Genomic DNA, 19,099 nt, shown 5'->3' on the forward strand with positions numbered 1-19,099 from the left:
CACATACACACACACACACACACACACACAGGACAGACAGTGCAGAAACATGCAGTCAGTAGGCGAGAATGAGGCCTGCAGCACTTCTGAAGCCACAACGCTCAAATCAACTAATAAAACAAACTCAAAAAGCTACGACAGCTGAAGCAACCTAGATTGTTTGCTCGAGAAGTGCTGCAGCGAGGGCGGCGTGGTGCGAGACACCGACAGACAGAGCAAAGCACAGGCAACAAACAGCAGTAGATACACAGCCAGATTAGAGCCAGCAGTCCGAGCAGGGGCCGAGGGGCGGCGCCCGCAGAGCTGGGTTCATTACTGCGGTGGGAAAGCAAGGTTAGTGATTGGTCCCCTCATTTAGAACAAAGGCCAGTCAGATCACAGCAGGCCCCACTGACAGCTATGTTGGGCGGGGAAACAGCTAGCTGTGCGCAGGTCCCATGCAAGGTCACGTTTTTGTTAGACTGGGATTCACTGGTGGTGTTTTTGGGCATGACTGTTTAAAAGGTCACTAGGTGTTCTGGGCAAGGCAAATGGACAGCTGATCTGATTCAAGATATTTAAGTGGTACAAGATGCATTTAAAGAGGGGGAGGAGCCTATACAAGTAATAGAATTACTACAGAAATGAAATAAGAAAGATGTTCATCAGTTAATATACTTAGAACAATTTAAGAATAAACCTGAAAATGAGTTTTAATGTAAAAATTGCTGCAATAAAGCCAAAATCATATTTGTCGCAAATTACATGGAGCTTTCTTGACAGTGTCTTACGTATTTCATGACATAAGACACTTCAACCAAGAGGCGTTTGAGGACATAGAAACAACAGCTTGAGTAATGGTGCCCTATTAGCTATCCTAAACTATTCATGGTCATACTGAGGAATCAGCTGCCAATTTAACCAGCCATGCCTAAAAACACCTGCCTCGTGGGACAGATCTTTCCCCCTTTGCCAAGTGTTCAGAGGCCTGAGGAGTGCTGTGAGCCTGCCACAGCTAGCCGGAAGAAGCCAGTGTCTGGTGCCCTGGACTCGTGCGGAGGACTGAGCCTACCCCCCCCAAAGCAAACCACACACAGATGGAGCGGCCGGCAAAACCAACAGTACTCGGACTAAATTTGGAGCGCACGGTAGAATCATGGGATCTGTGGATTGCTTTTACACCGTCAGGATGATTGGAGGAAGAGAAAATTTGGGACAGGAGATTTGGAAAACGAAAATAAAATCGGATTGACTACTGAAACAAGGGAGTGGGAGGAAGTACGACAACACAGTGATGGGGAAACAGACGAATCACGCAGGTGACCGACTACGAGATCTACGGAATTTATACAGAGAGAGAGAAGGGAGATTGGAGAGAATCGTCTCTCGCTAGAAGATGGAAAAAGGAACATAAACGGAAAATGAAAGAAAACAAAAAATTGGAAAAAATTAAAAAACAAACGAAAACACGACAATGGGGCGATAAAAACGGAGGAGGAGTGGGCGGGCGTGGGACCTCCTCTCTCCTCGCTGGCTCTACCTTTCGAGTTGGTTGGTGGAATGAAGCTGGGTTTGGCGGGAGGGGGAGGGGCTTGCCCTGCCTTGGGTGCAGTACTGTTGGCATTGGCCGCTGCGGGCAGCTGGAATGAGCTGGACAGAAAGATGCCGTCCGAGAGTGGGCGGGGCTTGCGCGCGGTTGGAGGAGGCGGCTGGGGCTTTTGGGCGGGCGGCAGGTCGCCGTACGACTTCCGGGTGGCGGAGAGCTTAACCTGACCTGCTAAGCCTGCGTCCTCCTCATCCTCCTCCTCGTCATTGTACGAGACAAACTTGGCAGTGTACAAGGTGTCGGGGGAGACGACCTGGGTTTTGAGGTAGGAGGTATTTCTCTGAGGCGGGGTCGGAGGAGGGTTGCTGTTGTTAGTGGCGGGGGTAGTGGTGGGTGACGGGGGCTGGTAGTCCCGGGGGAGAGGAGGTCTGTACAGACCAGGCTCTTCTGGCGTCAGCAGCTTGCGCTCGACCTCCTCATGCTGCCGCCGCCTCTCCGCCTCCAGGCGGCCGTAGTACTCCTCCTCCTGTCTCCTCTGAGGGTGGAATAGGGGAAGAGCCAGTTAGAGGCTACCTCAGCTACCCTGCCAGGCCTCGGCCTGCTCCTCTGCCTTCGCGTCCGGTCGGCGACCAGGCCCCAACACCCGACGAGCTTATAGCTATCGCTGCTGTGATATACCAAAGTGGCATGATGACAATGACTTGAGAAAAATATTTCACAGGATGTTGGATACATAGATATATGCTCTAGCCTGCAGTTAATTCTGAGTCCACCAGGAGGCGCCAGAGAGGCAAGGAAGACTGCTTGGCGCATGAAGAAATGGGATTGGATCTGAATGGTGTGGGAAGACTTGAGCAAGTCACGATTAAAAGTCCTTTAGGGTCTGGCTGGCATTTTGGTGGTCTGGCAGTGGTAAAGGCTGCTCTGCTCTGTGTACATGGGTCCCCTGGGTTAGTGTGTAGTGGGGATGTCACAGATGAAAGAACGGGTTCGGGGGGTGGACGTGGCTGGAATGACCTCCACAAACCAAGGTGGGACATTCCCAGCTGCGGTGGAATGACAATGGCTTCCCAACAAAAACGTTGGACTCTGTATAAAACCTGACAAGTGATTCCCATGCTTTTATGGGGAAGGGGTCGGGGATACATCACAAACACAGGACAGGGAGCATGCAACTGGACATCACAGCTGGGCTCTAAATTTCCAGTGGTCTGAAGATGACGCACAAACTAAATACATCGGAATGACCACACACACACTGAGACAATGTTCTGAATGGGCCCTTGTGATGGATGAGGTAAAGCCAGACCACTGGGAATTCAATGGCCCGGTGACACATTTCATAAGTAACCGAGACTGTGGACATGTAACAAATAGGTGCTATAGAGACGCAATTTAACTTATGACGAATTAACAATTTAATGTTCCATGTACTGGCTGAAATATTAAAAGCCTGCTGTCACCAGATCAGCAAGTAAACCCTCTCTATAGCTACAAAAGTAGATGGTTAGCTCTCTACATCCCAGTAAAATGGGAACTTGTAGGAGTCTCTGCTGCAACCACTTACAGCTTCTGGTGAAATCATCCATATTAGCCTTGGAAAAGGTCAGTGTTAATGTGAACACAAAGTAAACCACTTCTGGTTCAGGGAAATGTGAAACATTACAGACCCTTTATTTCAGCAATGTACATATCCAAGGGTCTGTCCACATGAAAGGGTCCTGGGGGCGAACTACAATGAGTTTGGCATATATCAACAGATCAGTGTCAGTTACAGGCCTGAGATATTAACAAGTCCAAATATTTTGACATGGGAATTTATGTTTTCAGGGCAGAATTACAAAGAAATCCCCATACGGAGAGCAAGTAGGCTCCCCCGGAAAGTGCGTGCGTCTCGTTTCATGAAGGGACGGCACGGAGCTGTGTGGAGAACAAAGAAACGCTGCCTGAAGACCTGCCCCACCCCGTAATTACCAAAATCAAAGCCTTTCATTTACTCTAAAGATGCCTCCAAGCAAAACGCCAAGTTCATCGTCAACATAATCTAGCATTATGTCGGAGGGCGCCGCTCCCAGGGTGTGGGTGGAGGCCGGAGGGCACGGGTGGAGGTCCCACCCCAACACCTCCTCCACCCCCAGGGTCACGTTCTACCTTCTCATCGGCCTCTCGCCGGGCGCGCTCCTCCTCCCTCCAGCGTCTCTCCTCCTCCTGCTTCGCCCGCTCCTCCGCCTCACGCTTACGGATCTGCTCCAGCTGCTGCTTCCGCCGACGCTCCTCGTCCTGGAGCTGAGGGAGCGTGCACACACACACACACACACACACACACACACACACGGGTGAGAAACGCCGGCGAGGAGTTGGGCAGACTCGGGCTGCAGCTCCATGTTGGGGAACAGGGACGGACGGGAAGTTAATCCAAAACGTGATGCGTGTTGTTATACTGCGTTCCTCAAACTATTTGACTATTTGTCCCAATAGTGGCAACAGAATGTATGTGAATGTTATTTGCTAGTGCTGGGTATTTCAGAAAATGGTCCAAATTGCTTCCAGTTTCTACCTCACAGCAGAAATGATGAATTAAAATACAATAAAATGGCTGATTGGGTATATAAGAATTGTCACATGTATACATCTTTCTTTGCTTTCTCACTCTCCCTATGAATATAGTAAAACTGATTATTTTAGTAGTGCGTATATAACCATGTGCTTTGAGCTGACTGCTGGTGCAAGAACCACACCCACCCTGAACCACACATACCCCACACTAGCTAATGCTGTTGTGCTGTGTGTGTGTGTGTGTGTGGGGAGGGGTGTCAATTCAGCTGAACTTGGCCACGAGTAGGACCCTGGGACACAACACTGTGCACTTCACCCAGGCAACATGGACGACAGCCACACATGCAGATGACCACCACGCATGCGACCGCACCAGACAACAGCTGCACGGCGGTACGGGCACGTCCGAGCCAAACACAGCACACCGTTTAACAACAACCACGACGACGAGATGTAAACACTTCATATGAAGCTTTTCCCACAGCTGCGATGGACAAAATGCACACTGGACGAAACGCAAATGCATCGGCGTTCTGATATGGATGGGGTGACTGGGGTTGGGGAAGGAAGCACAGCACAGAGGAGGGAGACGTGATGAAGCACAGCAGCACGAGCACACACAGCTTGATGGGGGATGATGGGCGTGGCAGGAGGCGGGGCAAGCTCCAAACCGAGGCTCGAGTGTGGGGGAGGGGCAGACGTGGGCCGGAGGAACATGCACTGACCGACCGGCCCCGTCCTCTCACTTCCCACCACACCGGAGCGACAGCTTCGGAAAAAACGGAGAGGTTCATGAACTGTAAATCCAGGAGCTTCAATTTAGCGTCTAAGCACTACAAGGGGATTATTTTCAGACTTCTATGTGTAGGTTAGGTTAATTAAAGGCTACTTAAACTCTGGGCTACTGTTCTGGACCCTATTAACATTATTCATGAGTTAATATGTCGTTTAGTTAAATTCTTAGCCACCGTTTCGAAGCAGCAGTTGTCCCAGGATGTAAGGGAACTACAACAGCGCTTTTCCCCAGAATGGATTTCCTGCGGAAGCTCCCACTTCCTACTTGAGATGGTAGAAGACCCCCTCAAAGGTTTGCGGAGCTCACCCTGACCAGGGGGGGGAGGATGAGCAAGCTGAGACACAGGTGGAGTGGGAACAGGACGACAACACGAAGAGCATTAAAAACGTACCAAGTCTAGAACAGAGATTGCTGGGACAGCAGTCTGCTGCGAGGGGGGGGGTGTCAAGATGGGATAATGAGATAGAGAGAGAATGACAGAAAAGGACAGGGGAAAAGAGAAGACAAATGTGAAAATTCTGGCGGCAGTGGGCCGGGCTGCAGCACTGCGCTGCCGGTAACATTCCTGGGCAGGATGGGATCGATTAGCGCCAGCGGAGGCCGAGAAGGGCTCGCTCACCGGATAACCAGCGAGGAATCCCCTCCATTGCTTCTCCACCCTCCGCTGGAGCTAAGGCCGGACCTTCCCTTCCCACAAGCAGCAGGGGGGGAGGGGGGCGGGTTTGGGCAGGGGAGTGGGGGTTGAGCCCGATTGCCAGCGCTCTGCATGCTAGTTTCTTAAACTATAAAAGTCAAAAAGGTAAACTCCTGCGGTGGGCTGCGTTGGCCCCTCACAGCACGCATGCAGGTACTGGGGGGGGGAGCTCTCCCATATCAGCTGCTACTGGAACCACATGACGTCCTCGTACCATGGAGGCTCGACAGAAGCGCCAGTGTTTGTCATACGTGCGTGAAACGATTGATTTAAGGAGCTGATTAGTGTTTATAGGCTCAATAGCCTATAATAGGGGTGTCACGATTCTCTAAATCCTCGATTCGATTGTATTTCCGATTGTAGGGTCACGATTCGATTCGATTCTCGATTTACAGCAGTGAGGCCTATGCCAGTTTTAGATTAGTCTATGGCAGGGGTCAGCAACCTATAGCACGCGTGCCACCGTTGGCATGCCGAGGCATAATCACTGGCACGTGCCACGCTGTAACCAGCATCAGCAAAAAAATTTTAAAATAAAAAAATCTCAGACAGAGAGTACGATCCTCCAACGAAATCATTCCTCAACGTCCTGCACTCAGCTCTCGCCACAAACCCATGTTTCAATTTGTTTAAATAACCCTAACGGCCGCACGGCACTGTGCCGCCAAGGCTGGATTATTATTATGGATTATACTTTCGCGAGTGACTGTAGTGCGCGACTCTGCACACCTCGCGCCGGAGTTGCCAGGTTCGTGGTTTTCACGCCAAATTGGGCTTGTTTGAAAATCCAGTCGTGGGTAAAAATCCTGGGGTCGTGGGGTGCGGTTATTTGGGCTACTTTCGAGTTGGGCTACCGCGAGAATTACAAGTCAACACTAAGAATCGATCAAGATATAATACTTAATTTGTCTCAGTCAACAACTTTGGGCTAGTTTAGGCTTCTGAAGGGTGGATTTTACACTGACTTTGTGCGGGATATTTGTGTGGCAACCCTGCCTCGCGCTAACCTGCACGAACGGCGGAGGAGGCGTTTATATTTTGCAGTGTTCTCCAAAACGATATGTGGTAGTATAAAGAAACACCCCTCAAAAACAGGGGAATGAACATTTACCTGAAGAATTTTAATGTTGCTTTGTGTTTCAGGTTTTAAGTGCTGAGATTTAGGCTAAAGTACTTGAAAATGCTTGAAAGTGTAACTACTTCGTTTCACAACAAATATCTGTCTGACTGAACAGTTCTCTTGTATTACGTTAACAAATATGAGCCTCTTGTAATTCCAGGACGAAACGAGAGAACGTGAAGATGTTAAGATTGGGCATTTTGAAAATAAACAACCATTAAATAATGTGATGAAAAAGTGAATTATTTCGATTCATTACGAGTATATGTATAAATATTTAACTTAATTAGGTGCTTTAATTCCACCTTCTAAAGGTGTATGAGCCCAGAAAACATGACTTGGTTCATTGAGCTGAAGCACGGCGCGCGCGAAGTTACAAAATTCGAGAGGAGCACGACCTCACGAATCTCCAGCACGCACGGGCGGAGCCTCCGCGATTACGTCATTTTTGGCGCGCGGACCCTCGCGACGTGTCTAGTTTAAACCAGGCCTTACTTTGCGTAGTGTGGGTGCTTGCATAGCTTAGAGGGAAGGATCGTCGAGGCTCGAAATCATGACGAAATTTCGATAGATTTAGATTTAATATTGAAATCGTGACACCCCTAGCCTATAAGTTACAGGTTTCTGGAAAAACTACTGCACAAAACATCAGCTTAAAAAAAAAAATCATCACACACAGGAATACAGCATCTAGCTGTATTTGCATATTCAGGACAATGTTGGGATGATGACAAAACTGTACAAGTCAAAGGTGGATGAACATAATTTGTAGTTAGTGTTGGTCTGCCCTAAGAAAAACTGATCATCCAGTTTAAACAATGTCAAGTTCGTCCCTTCTATATTCATAGTTGGCATTTGACTCTTCACGACGCGTGCTGGTTTGGGGGGGCGGAAGGTTGCGATGGATCAAGCACTGGCGTGGAGGCTGGCATCCTGAAGCCCCGCCCCTCGCTCTGGCTAGTGCGGAGGGAATCAGAGGGTCAGCATGGCGAAGCGATGACGTAAGCATGGTGCAGGTGCGCACTGCCAAACATTCACTCTAACGCAAAGCTCTACGTAAGGAAAGCTCCCGACTGAAAAGAGAAGGACTCCTCAGCCACCATCACAAGAACAAACGCGTGTACGGTGAGTGACCTGCAAGTTTTGCCCGTGCCCTCACCTAAAAACATTTGCAGTTGACATGGCTAAAATCCAGACCAGAGTCCACCAATCTAACAAACTATCCAGAGCTAGCTTCTCGGCTTGGGCTCCTACCCTACTCAATAATATAGCTTAACGTGGGACTACAATATAGCTCCATTATGTTCTCTCCCTTGGCCAAGAACCCAAGTACACATGGATAAAACCCTCCCCATCTTAAAACTCTAAAATCTACCGTCTGTTCCGGCGTCTCATGGCTGGCTGGCGAAACGCGGCTCACCCGTGCTCTCTTCTCAGCCTCCAGTCTCTGCATGATCAGCATGGTGTCCACGTCCTCCTCGTCTTCCTCCTCCTCGTCCTCCTCGCTCTGCTTGGACTCCTGCAGTCTCTTCTGGAACTGCCACTCCAGCATGAGTTTGCGAAGACGGTCGCTCTCCTCGGCCGTGCGCTCCGGCTTGGCCTGGAGCTCCTGGATCTCCTTGTCCAGCAGGTCGACGATGTGCAGCTGCTGCTGCTTCTCCAGCTTCTCGCGGGCGTCCCGCTTCCAGGGGTCGGGGGACAGGCTGTCGCTGGCCGCCAGCTCGTCCTTGCTGATGGTGATGTACTGCAGGTCGCGTCTCTCGATGGTGCGTGGCTGCTGCTGTGGCTGCATGTCCCGGATCACCGTGTCGTGGGGACGGGGGGCGGCGGAGAGCTTCTCGGGCCGAGGGGGCTGGGACTGGGGCGGCTGGGTCTGGGGCGGATGGTAGGGTTGAGTCAGCGGGGCCGGGGGCTGCGGAGGGGGCATCTGCTGGTGCTGGGGGGGCGGGGCCAGGGGGCCTTGCTGGTTGTTGTGGAGGACGGGTCCGGGGACGACGGGGTTTCGGATCTGCCCGAGCTTCCTCTCCTGTTCTCGCCTCTTCCTCTCGCGCTCCTCCTCCAGCCTGGCCTTCTCCTTCTCGTACCAGCGCTGCTGCTCCTCCCGCTTCTTGCGGTCGGCCAGGGCGGCGGCCTGCTGCTGGGTGGAGGTGGGCGGGGGCGGCAGGGGCAGGTCGGTCGGCAGGTCGTAGTCGTAGTGAGCGGGGGGCGGTGGGGGTGGCGGTGGGGGGAGGTCACTGCGCGAGGGCTGCGAGACCCCCACGGGGCCGGAGTGGGGGGCGATGGGGGTCTTCCAGCGGCCCGGCCCGCTCTTGTGGTTGCCCTGCGGCTTGGCTGAGGGGGCGTAGTTGAGGTGCTCCTGGCTGGAGGTGCTGGACTCCACAGAGGAGACCTGGTGGTTCCACGGCTCGCCGGCGGCTGCGCGGTGGTACTCTGCCTCGCGCTGGTACTCGGCCTCGCGTTGCTGGTGCTGGAGGTGCAACATGTCTTCGGGCCGCATGCGCTCGGCCGGGTAGCCGCCGGGCACGTCACACAGCTCCTCCTGAGAGCGTGCCACCCTCTGACAGGAAACACACACCACAGTCAGAACCGAAGCCCAAGGACTCACAACTCTTTGGGCCCTAGAGCCACAGTTTATGGCTTTCCCCACTTCAGCACACCCGCTCCAGCTCTTCAGCTAACCACAAAGCGCTTCACAAACCAGAGCAGGCGTACCGGAGCGAGAGAAACGTCCCGCTGCGGCTCGGACGCCACGGTGAGGGACACAAACCTGCATGGCCACGCTGTTGTGGTGTTGGTCCATTGGAGGAAGCGGCTCTGGCTCGGGGCCCTGCCAGCCCTGCCCGGGTCCCGGGGCCATCCGGTCCGGAGTTTTAGACGCGGGGAAAGTAAAGTAGTCCCTGGGGTACGTCTGGGTGGGGATCGGGTAAGCCTCAGGCCGAGGTGGGGACGGCTCCTCCTGTTGGGTGGAAAACAGGAGATAAGTCACTGGTGAGCTGCGCTTTGATGACGAGGTTCTATCTGTGAGCCACTGAGGGAACATCTCACGAGGTTTGGTGTTAGGAATGGCCCGGATACCGCTGCGGTCACAGAAGCACACTGTTGCGTGCATGTATATTTGACTGTGCGCGTGTTTGAGGAGAAAGGCAAATCTGGGGCGGACTAGCTAATCAGAGGAGGACGGCAGAAACATGATTAGAATAAATTGTCATCGACACGCAACACGGGCTTCAATTGCTTTGTCTTCAACCACCAACGATCCCACTTCACAGCAACATGTGCACAAACGCAGAGACTTTCAACATGATGCTTTGATGAAAAAATAAACAAAGACAACACACGGCTTGCAGGCATTAGGGCTCAAACATCTGGAACAGAACTGAAGCATCTGCGTGAACTATTTCCACTCGCATTCCTTCTGCTTCAGCTGTACTGATTAGCTGAACACTGAGTCCAGACTCTCAGACAGTCCGCCCTGGCCTTTCTTCGCAGACACACGCTGCCCACGCCGTGTACTCACGTCAGGGCACAGGTTGCCGGTGGACACGGAGGTGATCTTCCCTGGAGGTCCTGGGTACGCGGCCTTTCCTCCCGGGCTCTGTGCCTGATCTACGTGAAGGCAGAAACAGCCCAGTCAAACACACACCACAGTCAACCACAGCAGTGAAGGAGCCCAGCACCCCCTGCCCCCAGTAGAGACACTCACTGGCCACGTTGGGGCTGGACCGGTGGTCCACCCGATTCTTCAGGAGGCGCTCCTCCCTCTTGGGTTCGGGGTAGGTGTCCCAGGCACCCTGGGGGCTCTCTGGAGAGCCGTTCTGAACAGAGTTGTTGTAGAGCTCGAAGCCCTCGCTCTTCGGCCTGGTTTTCCCCTTATCCGCCCGGCCTCGGTCTGAAGCTGCGGGGAGCGGAGATGGCAACACATACGGCAAAACTGGACATGCCCATCACTTTCTAAAGCTAATCAGAAACTGATCGGAGATCAGTACGGAACAAGGCTCTACCAGGGTGGGCTTACACAGAATAGGAATGTAGAGCTATTTCTTCTAACACTCTAAAAACAGGCCTAAACGCTGCTTTTCAGATTAAAACACAAATCATGCATTTATTTATTTTGCTAGCTTTGAAAATGACTGTCACTTCCACTCCTCAGAAAGTGTGTCATACGCAGTGCCCTTACCGCGGGGCATCATGGGAGAGGGCTGGTTCAGCAGCGTGGCCAGGCCATGGTAAATGGCTCCCTGCTTGGCCACCTCCAGCGTCACCACCGAGCCCGTTCGTGTCATCAACTCGGCCGCCCTACAGGGGAAGCCAACAAACGCCTTCACAGTAGAACAACAAGTTCATGGACACAAAGCTTTCAATGCAGATAAACAAATCAAACTCCGAGTTCGCCTTTGTAATCCCAAGAAAGACTCCGCTTAGAAGCCGCGTTGCATAGTAGAGACCAAACGTCTGTTTGGCAGTCATGAACACGTTTATATTGGCCAAATCCATGATGTGCATCAAAGCAACCAACCAAACCACATTTGGAAGGTCTCCTAACATCAAATTACGCTCATTTTCAGTTCAAATACATCCATGAAGTAGAACAGGACATATGCTTTTAATTCCACATCAATCCTCATTTTAAAAGTTTAACCAACTCATTTACTTATTTTTAACTACAGGGATAATATTACAATATTAGCTTTTAAACGAGCACGTTCTAAAGAAACATTGTTTGGCATTGAAAACACAGGACAGCACAACAGTATATAACTCGAGGGTTGCTAACATTGACATGACAAGAGGAAAAGTTAAATCCAGGAACAAGATCTTATGACTGCAGTGGGGTTACAGGAAGGCACTGCACTATAAGAAATCTCTCGTTACACGTTATGCAACACTATACTCCACTACTGGATCCCCTTAGAGAAACAGGATATTACATTCTACAGCTTAAAATCCTCTTCTTACGTCACGTCTTTTAAATCAGAAATGTTGAGTTTGTGAAGCACACTAAATTACCTTTCCTGGGAGAGTCCAACCAGACTCCTCCCGTCCACACTGAGTAACTGGTCCCCCGCGGCCAGCCGCCCGTCCTGAGGAGAACATACACGCGGATATTAAAGGCACACCACACATCGCAATCAAACAGCAGACTGGGTATCGTTTGATTAATATGACATAAAAGTGTCCCGCCGGTGAGGAAGCGCTGCTTCAGGCGCTTGTAACTTAGTGCTGGTGAACTCATGTCTTATATTCATGGCCTAAAACACACACACACAGCCAACCACACTCACCATGTCTGCCGCTCCTCCCTTGACAACAGACTTAATGTAAATGCCAAGCTTGTCCTGGCCAGCCCCCTAATGAAACACAGAAAAAGAATTTTGATTAATCACATTAAAAAAAATAAATAAATAAATAAAAATCAAGGAATTTCCCACAGTGCTGTTTGGTTTCATGTCAGGTTCTGATGGGATGTATAGCGTCCAACTCTGAAGGATAAAGAACCCTTACAGTAGAGGAGAAATAGTCAAAAAGAGTCTGTGGGTGACATCAGTACTACTGTAATCCCACATGAATGAGGTCCTTTAATTTCTTTACATGAGATGAATTCAGGCTTTGTGTTTCAGTGACTAACGGCATGTTCTCATGGGAGCTTCAGCGAAGACGACCTTAATTATTTGGTCTACAGCTCAGGTCAGAGATCACTGATGTAATCCTGGCCTGCTGCTAGTGTGATCGCTATGCCAGAGATCGTAGCATGACGCAAGACTCAATTAAGCGCCTATCCATCCTTGAATGATATCACATCCAGAATCGTCATAAAGTACAGTTTTATGCTTCATGTGCTCAGATTAGGGTATCTGTTGGCTCTCGCCTCATTTTAATCAAGGGCTGATGGAACTTGAAAACACTCACCATCACCACATACTCAAAAATAAGACACAGGACACGTTATAACCTTCATATGGACAGTACTAAGCTTGATCTTGCCCAAATGGCAGTAATGTCCTGTGACTGTCCCAGAGCACATGAGTGTGTGGCTTGGACTTTAACATGTGCTCTTCTAATAGATTAGTTTTGCTTTTTTGGCAGGCAGTGTGAGGGCACCTAAAATCCCCTTTCACAGGAGAATCAGGGGAGGAGTGGGCTTTGAACACCCCCCCCCCAACAAACAGAGGTCCCACAACAGGGGTGGGGCCATGGAGGTTATCAACAGATCCAGATCTAACAGCACATTGGAAAGATCTTTGTTTATGTCCGTGTGACTTATTAGACACACATCATGTGCATTTAAACTAAATTCAGTGTTTATACTTAAACGTAACCCTTATAACTCACTTCAGATTACACTTTTACTCCAATTCTTTACGACACATCATTCCATGAGTCACACACACACACACACACACACACACCGGTTGTGAGTGGAGGATTCTGTGTCACCTACATGGTCCAGAGGAGCAGTCCAAGTGGTCCAACCTGCTCATCTGTATCCTTGCTGAATCTTATTCCATAACACCAGAACAAAAGACGTAACAGTAATACAGTAGCCTGCCTCTGGGCTGGGCTGTGACACACACTGGGACAGCCTCAGTAATCCCACGCTGCCCCAGTCAGGTGCCCGGCCTTCCCCGACGTGTCCTGACCCGCAACACCATCCGCCAACGCAGTCAGGATACGCTCGATCGGCACCTGGACCTCCACCCACTCACCAACCCTCCCAGCACCTGCAGCTCTGGGCCAGGACAAGGAGCAGACACTCCCTCACCTTCTCTCCCAGACGTGAAGCATGTTGCGAGAAGCCGCCGTGAGCTCATGGGAAACGGGGAAATGCAGGGTTTCGGTCTAAAGGTGTTCCAGACACACTCGTGGAACACGGAGTCCTGCCTGACGGGTTAGTCGACAGCTTAGCTGCCCCGAGGCTCAGGGCTGGAGCTCCATCTACGGGTGGATGGACTACAACCTAATCCAACCGCTGCTCACTGCTTTAGAAAGCAAGTTGCTGCAAATCTGAGTGTTTGGGTGTAGCTGAGAGCACGGCAAGGACCCTCGCCGACGGTGGAGACGGGCGTAGGCTAGTGACGTGGAGAAGGAGCACGGTTCGGTCGGAGCAGCAGACCGAGGGCTCGGTTACAGAATCGGCCTGGGAAACAGCCGAAAGAAGCGGCTCCTTTCAGTAAAGCGCCCACATATCTGCCCACCCACGGTACTCGACTATTACTGGAATACATTTCACACCGCAACACACTTCACTTACCATCTTCATAGGAATACCATACACATCCCATAGCCAAAACACCCATGACCCAACCACAAGTATAACAAGCCATGCATGAATATATGAGCTGGGGTGAAAGGCAGGAGTGTGGAAGGCTTTGATACCGGACCAATACGCCAGAATCAAGCTCGGCCATGTGAGACCACAGGAAATCTACCCCAAACCATTTAAACCCAAAAACGTTTCATCGCAACCCCACGGATTTAGGAAAGGCGAAACTAAATCAAGGCTGGAAAAGCCACATGCAAAAACAAGCACCGAATACAATAACTGAAATCCTGGGATTTTTGAGCTTCATGTTAACAAAGTCGTCTACTAACAATCGGCGGAAATACTACGGTGAAAGCACATCTCGCTGTTGAAGACCGGTTTAGAGCTCGGATTTTTAGAAAAGTAAGTTTCTCAGATCTCAAACAAACCATATCAAATTTGAAAGTAAATAACTCCCTCCTGCTTGGACTCGAACCTGAGAAAGAAAGCTGCAAGCAGAAACACACATTAGAAATGCAAGTACAGAAACAGAACCCACCGCTACGCCGGTCTCTGCAGGGATGCGAATATCAAACCGCGTTAACCACAGTAGTCTGCATGAGCTGCGTCTCCAACTCCTCCTCAGAGGGGGGCATGTTTGCAGCTGGGCTGGGGGGAAATTCCAGACGTCCCATGGGAGCGTCGATCGCCCCGAGGCCACAGTGACATGAACACGGGTCCCAGCATTCAGTCAGAGGAGCCAGGCACCCCCTCCCCCCACTTCCTGTTGCCCAGAACACACTACAGAGGCCTACAAACAAACAAGACAGGAATCTGAGCCCCGAGTTCACCTGACACACCAAGAGATCAAAACAGGCCGTCCGCCACCCCCGAGACGTCATAGTGCTGGGTCAAGAACTAGATCACGGCCCTTTTGTGCCAATAATCTGCCAGAAGACAGATACCCCACACCTGCTCTGCAGTTCGGAAACACACAATAAAATGTCAACAAGGAACACATCCCAAAAGAGGGTTCCCCAACTTGTGGGGTCAAACAAGTGGATTGAAAGCCTACTGTCCCAAAGAGAACGTCATCTGTCCAAAAAGGTTGGAAAAGCTGCTACCTTTTCAGGGTAGTAACTAGGGGTGGGAATCGTTTACTATCTCACGATTCGATTCCGATTTTGGGGGCCACAATTCAATTCAAAAATCGATTTTCGATTCAAAACGATTTTCGATTCAAAAAACGATTTGATTTATAAAAATGTCTGCTTCAGTCTATAAAATCTGCATGATCTACTACAGTCTGCTTTGCAAGACAGAACGACAAATACAGAAAATTAAGTGTGTCTCACATTTAATTAACAAAAATTAAGTGCTTTGGTAAAATAAAATGGTTTTTGTTGTTACCAAAATTCTTGAGGTTCATTTTGCGAGCTGTCTGGGCTGGCTCGGATGCAGTTCCCCCAGCCGTCGCTAGGGGCACCAGAGTTAGTCCCAGACTAAACCGACGTAACCGTACGTTCTCAGCCAGTCTCTGCTTTCTCTGTGATTGCTTATCGTTTAATGGTGTCTCGCCACCTCTCTGTTATGCTTTCTCTTTACTTATTCGAGTATCTCATGCGTCGCTTCCTGACCCATCTCAAGTTTTCCCAATCCTGTATGTCTTCCTATCCGTTTTGCCTTTATTTTTGGGAAGGGTTTTATTTTGCTGCAGCATTTTTTGCCAGTTACTTCTGCTGGTGTCCTTGGTTTCGTTTTCGCGTTGCATTTATCCGCGCTGTTTTTTAGTTACTGTTGTTGTTTTGTTTCTTCCTCCCGTCTCACTACGGTTGAGTGTTATTTTTCCCGCGTTGTATTTTCCGCATTGGTTTTTTGTTTCTATTTACTCCGTGCCCTCACGGTTCTGCTTTCTATTCTCTTGCGCGTTGAGTCTTTCGTGTTGTTTTGTTTGTTCGTTCTGGGTTGCTGTGCGCGTTTCCCTCTCGCTAATACAGGGGTGCTCATTACGTCGATCGCGATCGACCGGTCGATCGCGAAGGAAGTGTCGGTCGATCGCGAAGGAATGTGCGTAGATCGCGTCACATAAAATAGTAGTAGATGAATCGCACATCTGCACTGACGGTTGTATTTTGATTGACATTCACGGTAGCCAATCTGCAATCCGCTCAACATATTACGTTCGCCGCCGCCACCCCCCCCCCCCCCCCCCCGCTCAACATATTACGTTCGCCGCCACCAACACCCCCCCCCCCCCCCCGGCTCAACAAATTACGTTCGCCACCACCCCGGTAGATCTTTCTGACTGGGTCATCTTATAAGTAGCTCGCAAGCTGAAAACTGTGGGCACCCCTGCGCTAATACATGTGACAAGTGTCAAACGTCTTGATCTTGCGAGCCGGCACTTGGGTCCATCCTTCTCTATATTATTTCTCACCCTTCTCTATATTAACGCTCCCGTGCTCACCGCGTTACACACGCCTTGCACACGAGCTACATTGTGTCCAGTTCGGTCTTCCCCGGCATTCGGTAAAAACCAAAATGAACCCATATTTTTGCCTTAAATGAAGACCGGACAGGTTGAATATCTCTTTCCTCCATGTGTTTTGAACCTTTTCCGCGCATGAGTGTGTCCCAGAACATGCTGCGTAAAGTCTCGCGTAATTTTGTAATTACGTAACGCGAGACTTCACCACAACTTAGAATAGATTTTGGGACATTTAAAATCGATTCTGAATCATAGTAAATGAGAATCGATTTTTGATATATGAATCGATTTTTTGGCACACATCTAGTAGTAACACAGAGATTTTTAGGGTAATACCTATGTCCAAAATATCTCAAACATTATAGCATCCCCAGTTTGCCACCCAACCATGCTAGACTTTGCAAGATGTAACAAAACGACCGGTTACAAATAGGTCGTTCAGCAAATGGACCGTCTCCTTCAAAAGGTCACAACTGCCCCGTAACTGAAGGCCGGACCGAACAGGCAAGTGATTTTCAGCATTGCTGTTGTGACGTTGTCTTTTTCCGCTCCAGGCAATAGGTTAACCGTTATTGCTGAAACCTCTGGCATGTGAAGTTCGAATTTCAAACAGGTTCCTCCGCATTAAAGACAAAAATCGCAGTGTGAGAAACGGGCCGGTCTCTGTTGGCACCTCCACTCCCCCCCAGGCATCTCTGTTCAGGACGTCTCCATCCCGAAACCCAGAGCAGGAAGGCCTGCTAGGGTCTGGACAAGCCAGCAGCACATTAACAAACTCCCACCTTTGTGTTTCTAAGGAACATGAGGTGAGGATCACAGAGGTTCTCTGCTGCTTCCCAGGACAGCAAGCATGGACATTTGCACCCGTCTTGGAAGTTCAACCTTCTCCTTGGGACTCGGGTTTGCGTCCGAGCTGCAGATCATAACGGCCCACCGTGCTAGAACAGTGTTAAGTAACAAGTGCTGTTATTGAGGACTGGGCCCTTTCCAAGCTGACGAGACGTTCAAATCGATCTCCTCGGGTGTGTGTGAAGCAGTGTGCAGCTCTGCTCTGGGCTTGTGTTGAGCTCGCGCGCAGGAGCCTGTCCTGTCCTACGGAACATCAGCGTGTGTGTGTGTGTGTGTGTGTGTGTGTGTGTGTGAGAGAAACTTCACACTTATGATTACTAACAGCCTGGCTAGAATTGCACATGTACAGCAACAAAGGACAATTATAGAGTGCACTCTGCTAACGCATGCTGTGGCAGGTCTGTGTGTCCACACATTTGTGTGTGTGTGTGTGTGTGTGTGTGTGTGTGTGTGCACTTCTGCAGACAAGTGGAGGCACCAAGATTTCTATAAACACAGCCTTTAACTGCCATTACGGGTTAAATGACTGGAGTGAGTTTAAAATGCAACACTTTTTTTTTCCATCATCAACAGCTCCCAAGGGCCAATTTAAATGTATTTTTTCCTCCTAAGCAAGTATACAAATGTTTCATTAGGTCAGCAGTATTGGTCAGCTAGTTTGTATGGAGAACCTAAGCCTTAATTAAAGACTAAAGGCCACAGAACCATATGGTGGAGGCCCGGCTTCAGCTGCCGGCACCGGCTCGTATGCTGAGCTCAGAGACGTCACTCGTCACGCGAGGCCTGATGGAGCTACGGCATGTCCATGCAACACAGAGCGCGGAAGGGACTTCGCATCCTGCTTCTCGCAGGAAACCGATGCTCCCCTGGCTGCTTCGTCCTCGGGGAGGTTCTGCTCTCCACGGTACCAGACACGCCCCCAAACCCACCGTTAGAAGTTTACGGCAGCAGTACATACCGAAATGGTACCAGCTCGGGAATAGCCTTGCGGTATACACAGGGAGCCCAGTGTGTCCTTAATGGACCCGTCCATGCAGGGCCAGACACGCTATCTCCTGAAGTATGACCACATGCCACTTCACTGCCTCTCAAATGGAAAACAGCTCAGTCACGGAGGGTGTGGGTAAAGTCCACCATCTGGCCGCCAGGGCATCTGTGTGTGGCTCTGGTGACCTGAGCACGTGGGCCGGTTGGCTTGGGAGAGACTAAACAGTGTGTGTTTGGGGTCACGCTCCTCCGAGTGCGGGGGGCGGAAAGATGACTGCTGCACTTTCCGTTAAAACTTGAACGTGTGGATGTTTGTGTTCGCGCACAGAGGACGAACTCAAACTTGCAGGATGGTGTTTGCTATAGCCACAGGGAGGTTTGTAGAGCGTCATTACAACACGTCTCGTACAACAGGTGCTCATGTTTATTAAGTATGACGCGTATTAAAAATCAGAACACCAAATGATTTAAAAACCGTTAATCTTTCAGGTATGTGCAATCAAATATAGAACAGACATATTAGCTGATGGTTTCTAGGCAGTTACAGATGTGAATTCGATTGTGTTTCTCTTAAAGAAAAGTGTCTGCTGAGGCGTGTCCCTGCGAAGCCGTTTATACAATTTCGGCGCCGGCCGAAGACGCAAGACTTCTGCACGAGGACAGGAGGCAGGACAGGGTCGGCTCGGTCTCGGGACACGGGGTTTTTACCCCCCCACCCTCCTCCTGTGTTTGGAAAGTCCAGGCCTCCGCAGTGAGGCCACATCCTCCCATTGTCGTGGGACACGCTAACGGGGAGAGGAGGCCGCGGATCAGGAGGGGAAACGCCAACTCTTCACTGCTCTGG

General features: G+C 50.3%; 1 protein-coding gene across 1 annotated transcript in view; it reads right to left on the reverse strand.

Annotated features, from left to right (window-relative positions):
* The window catches only part of afdna (afadin, adherens junction formation factor a), a 69,914-nt gene that overhangs the window by 3,684 nt on the left and 47,131 nt on the right, over window positions 1-19,099 (reverse strand). The window contains 9 exon segments of the mRNA XM_077016107.1: window positions 1,520-2,060; window positions 3,677-3,811; window positions 8,112-9,248; window positions 9,459-9,647; window positions 10,209-10,297; window positions 10,395-10,586; window positions 10,869-10,987; window positions 11,699-11,772; window positions 11,974-12,039. Coding sequence (XP_076872222.1) covers window positions 1,520-2,060; window positions 3,677-3,811; window positions 8,112-9,248; window positions 9,459-9,647; window positions 10,209-10,297; window positions 10,395-10,586; window positions 10,869-10,987; window positions 11,699-11,772; window positions 11,974-12,039 — 2,542 coding nt within the window.

The sequence above is a fragment of the Brachyhypopomus gauderio genome, chromosome 9 (assembly GCF_052324685.1).
Source record: "Brachyhypopomus gauderio isolate BG-103 chromosome 9, BGAUD_0.2, whole genome shotgun sequence".
In the NCBI taxonomy this organism is placed as follows: Eukaryota; Metazoa; Chordata; class Actinopteri; order Gymnotiformes; family Hypopomidae; genus Brachyhypopomus; species Brachyhypopomus gauderio.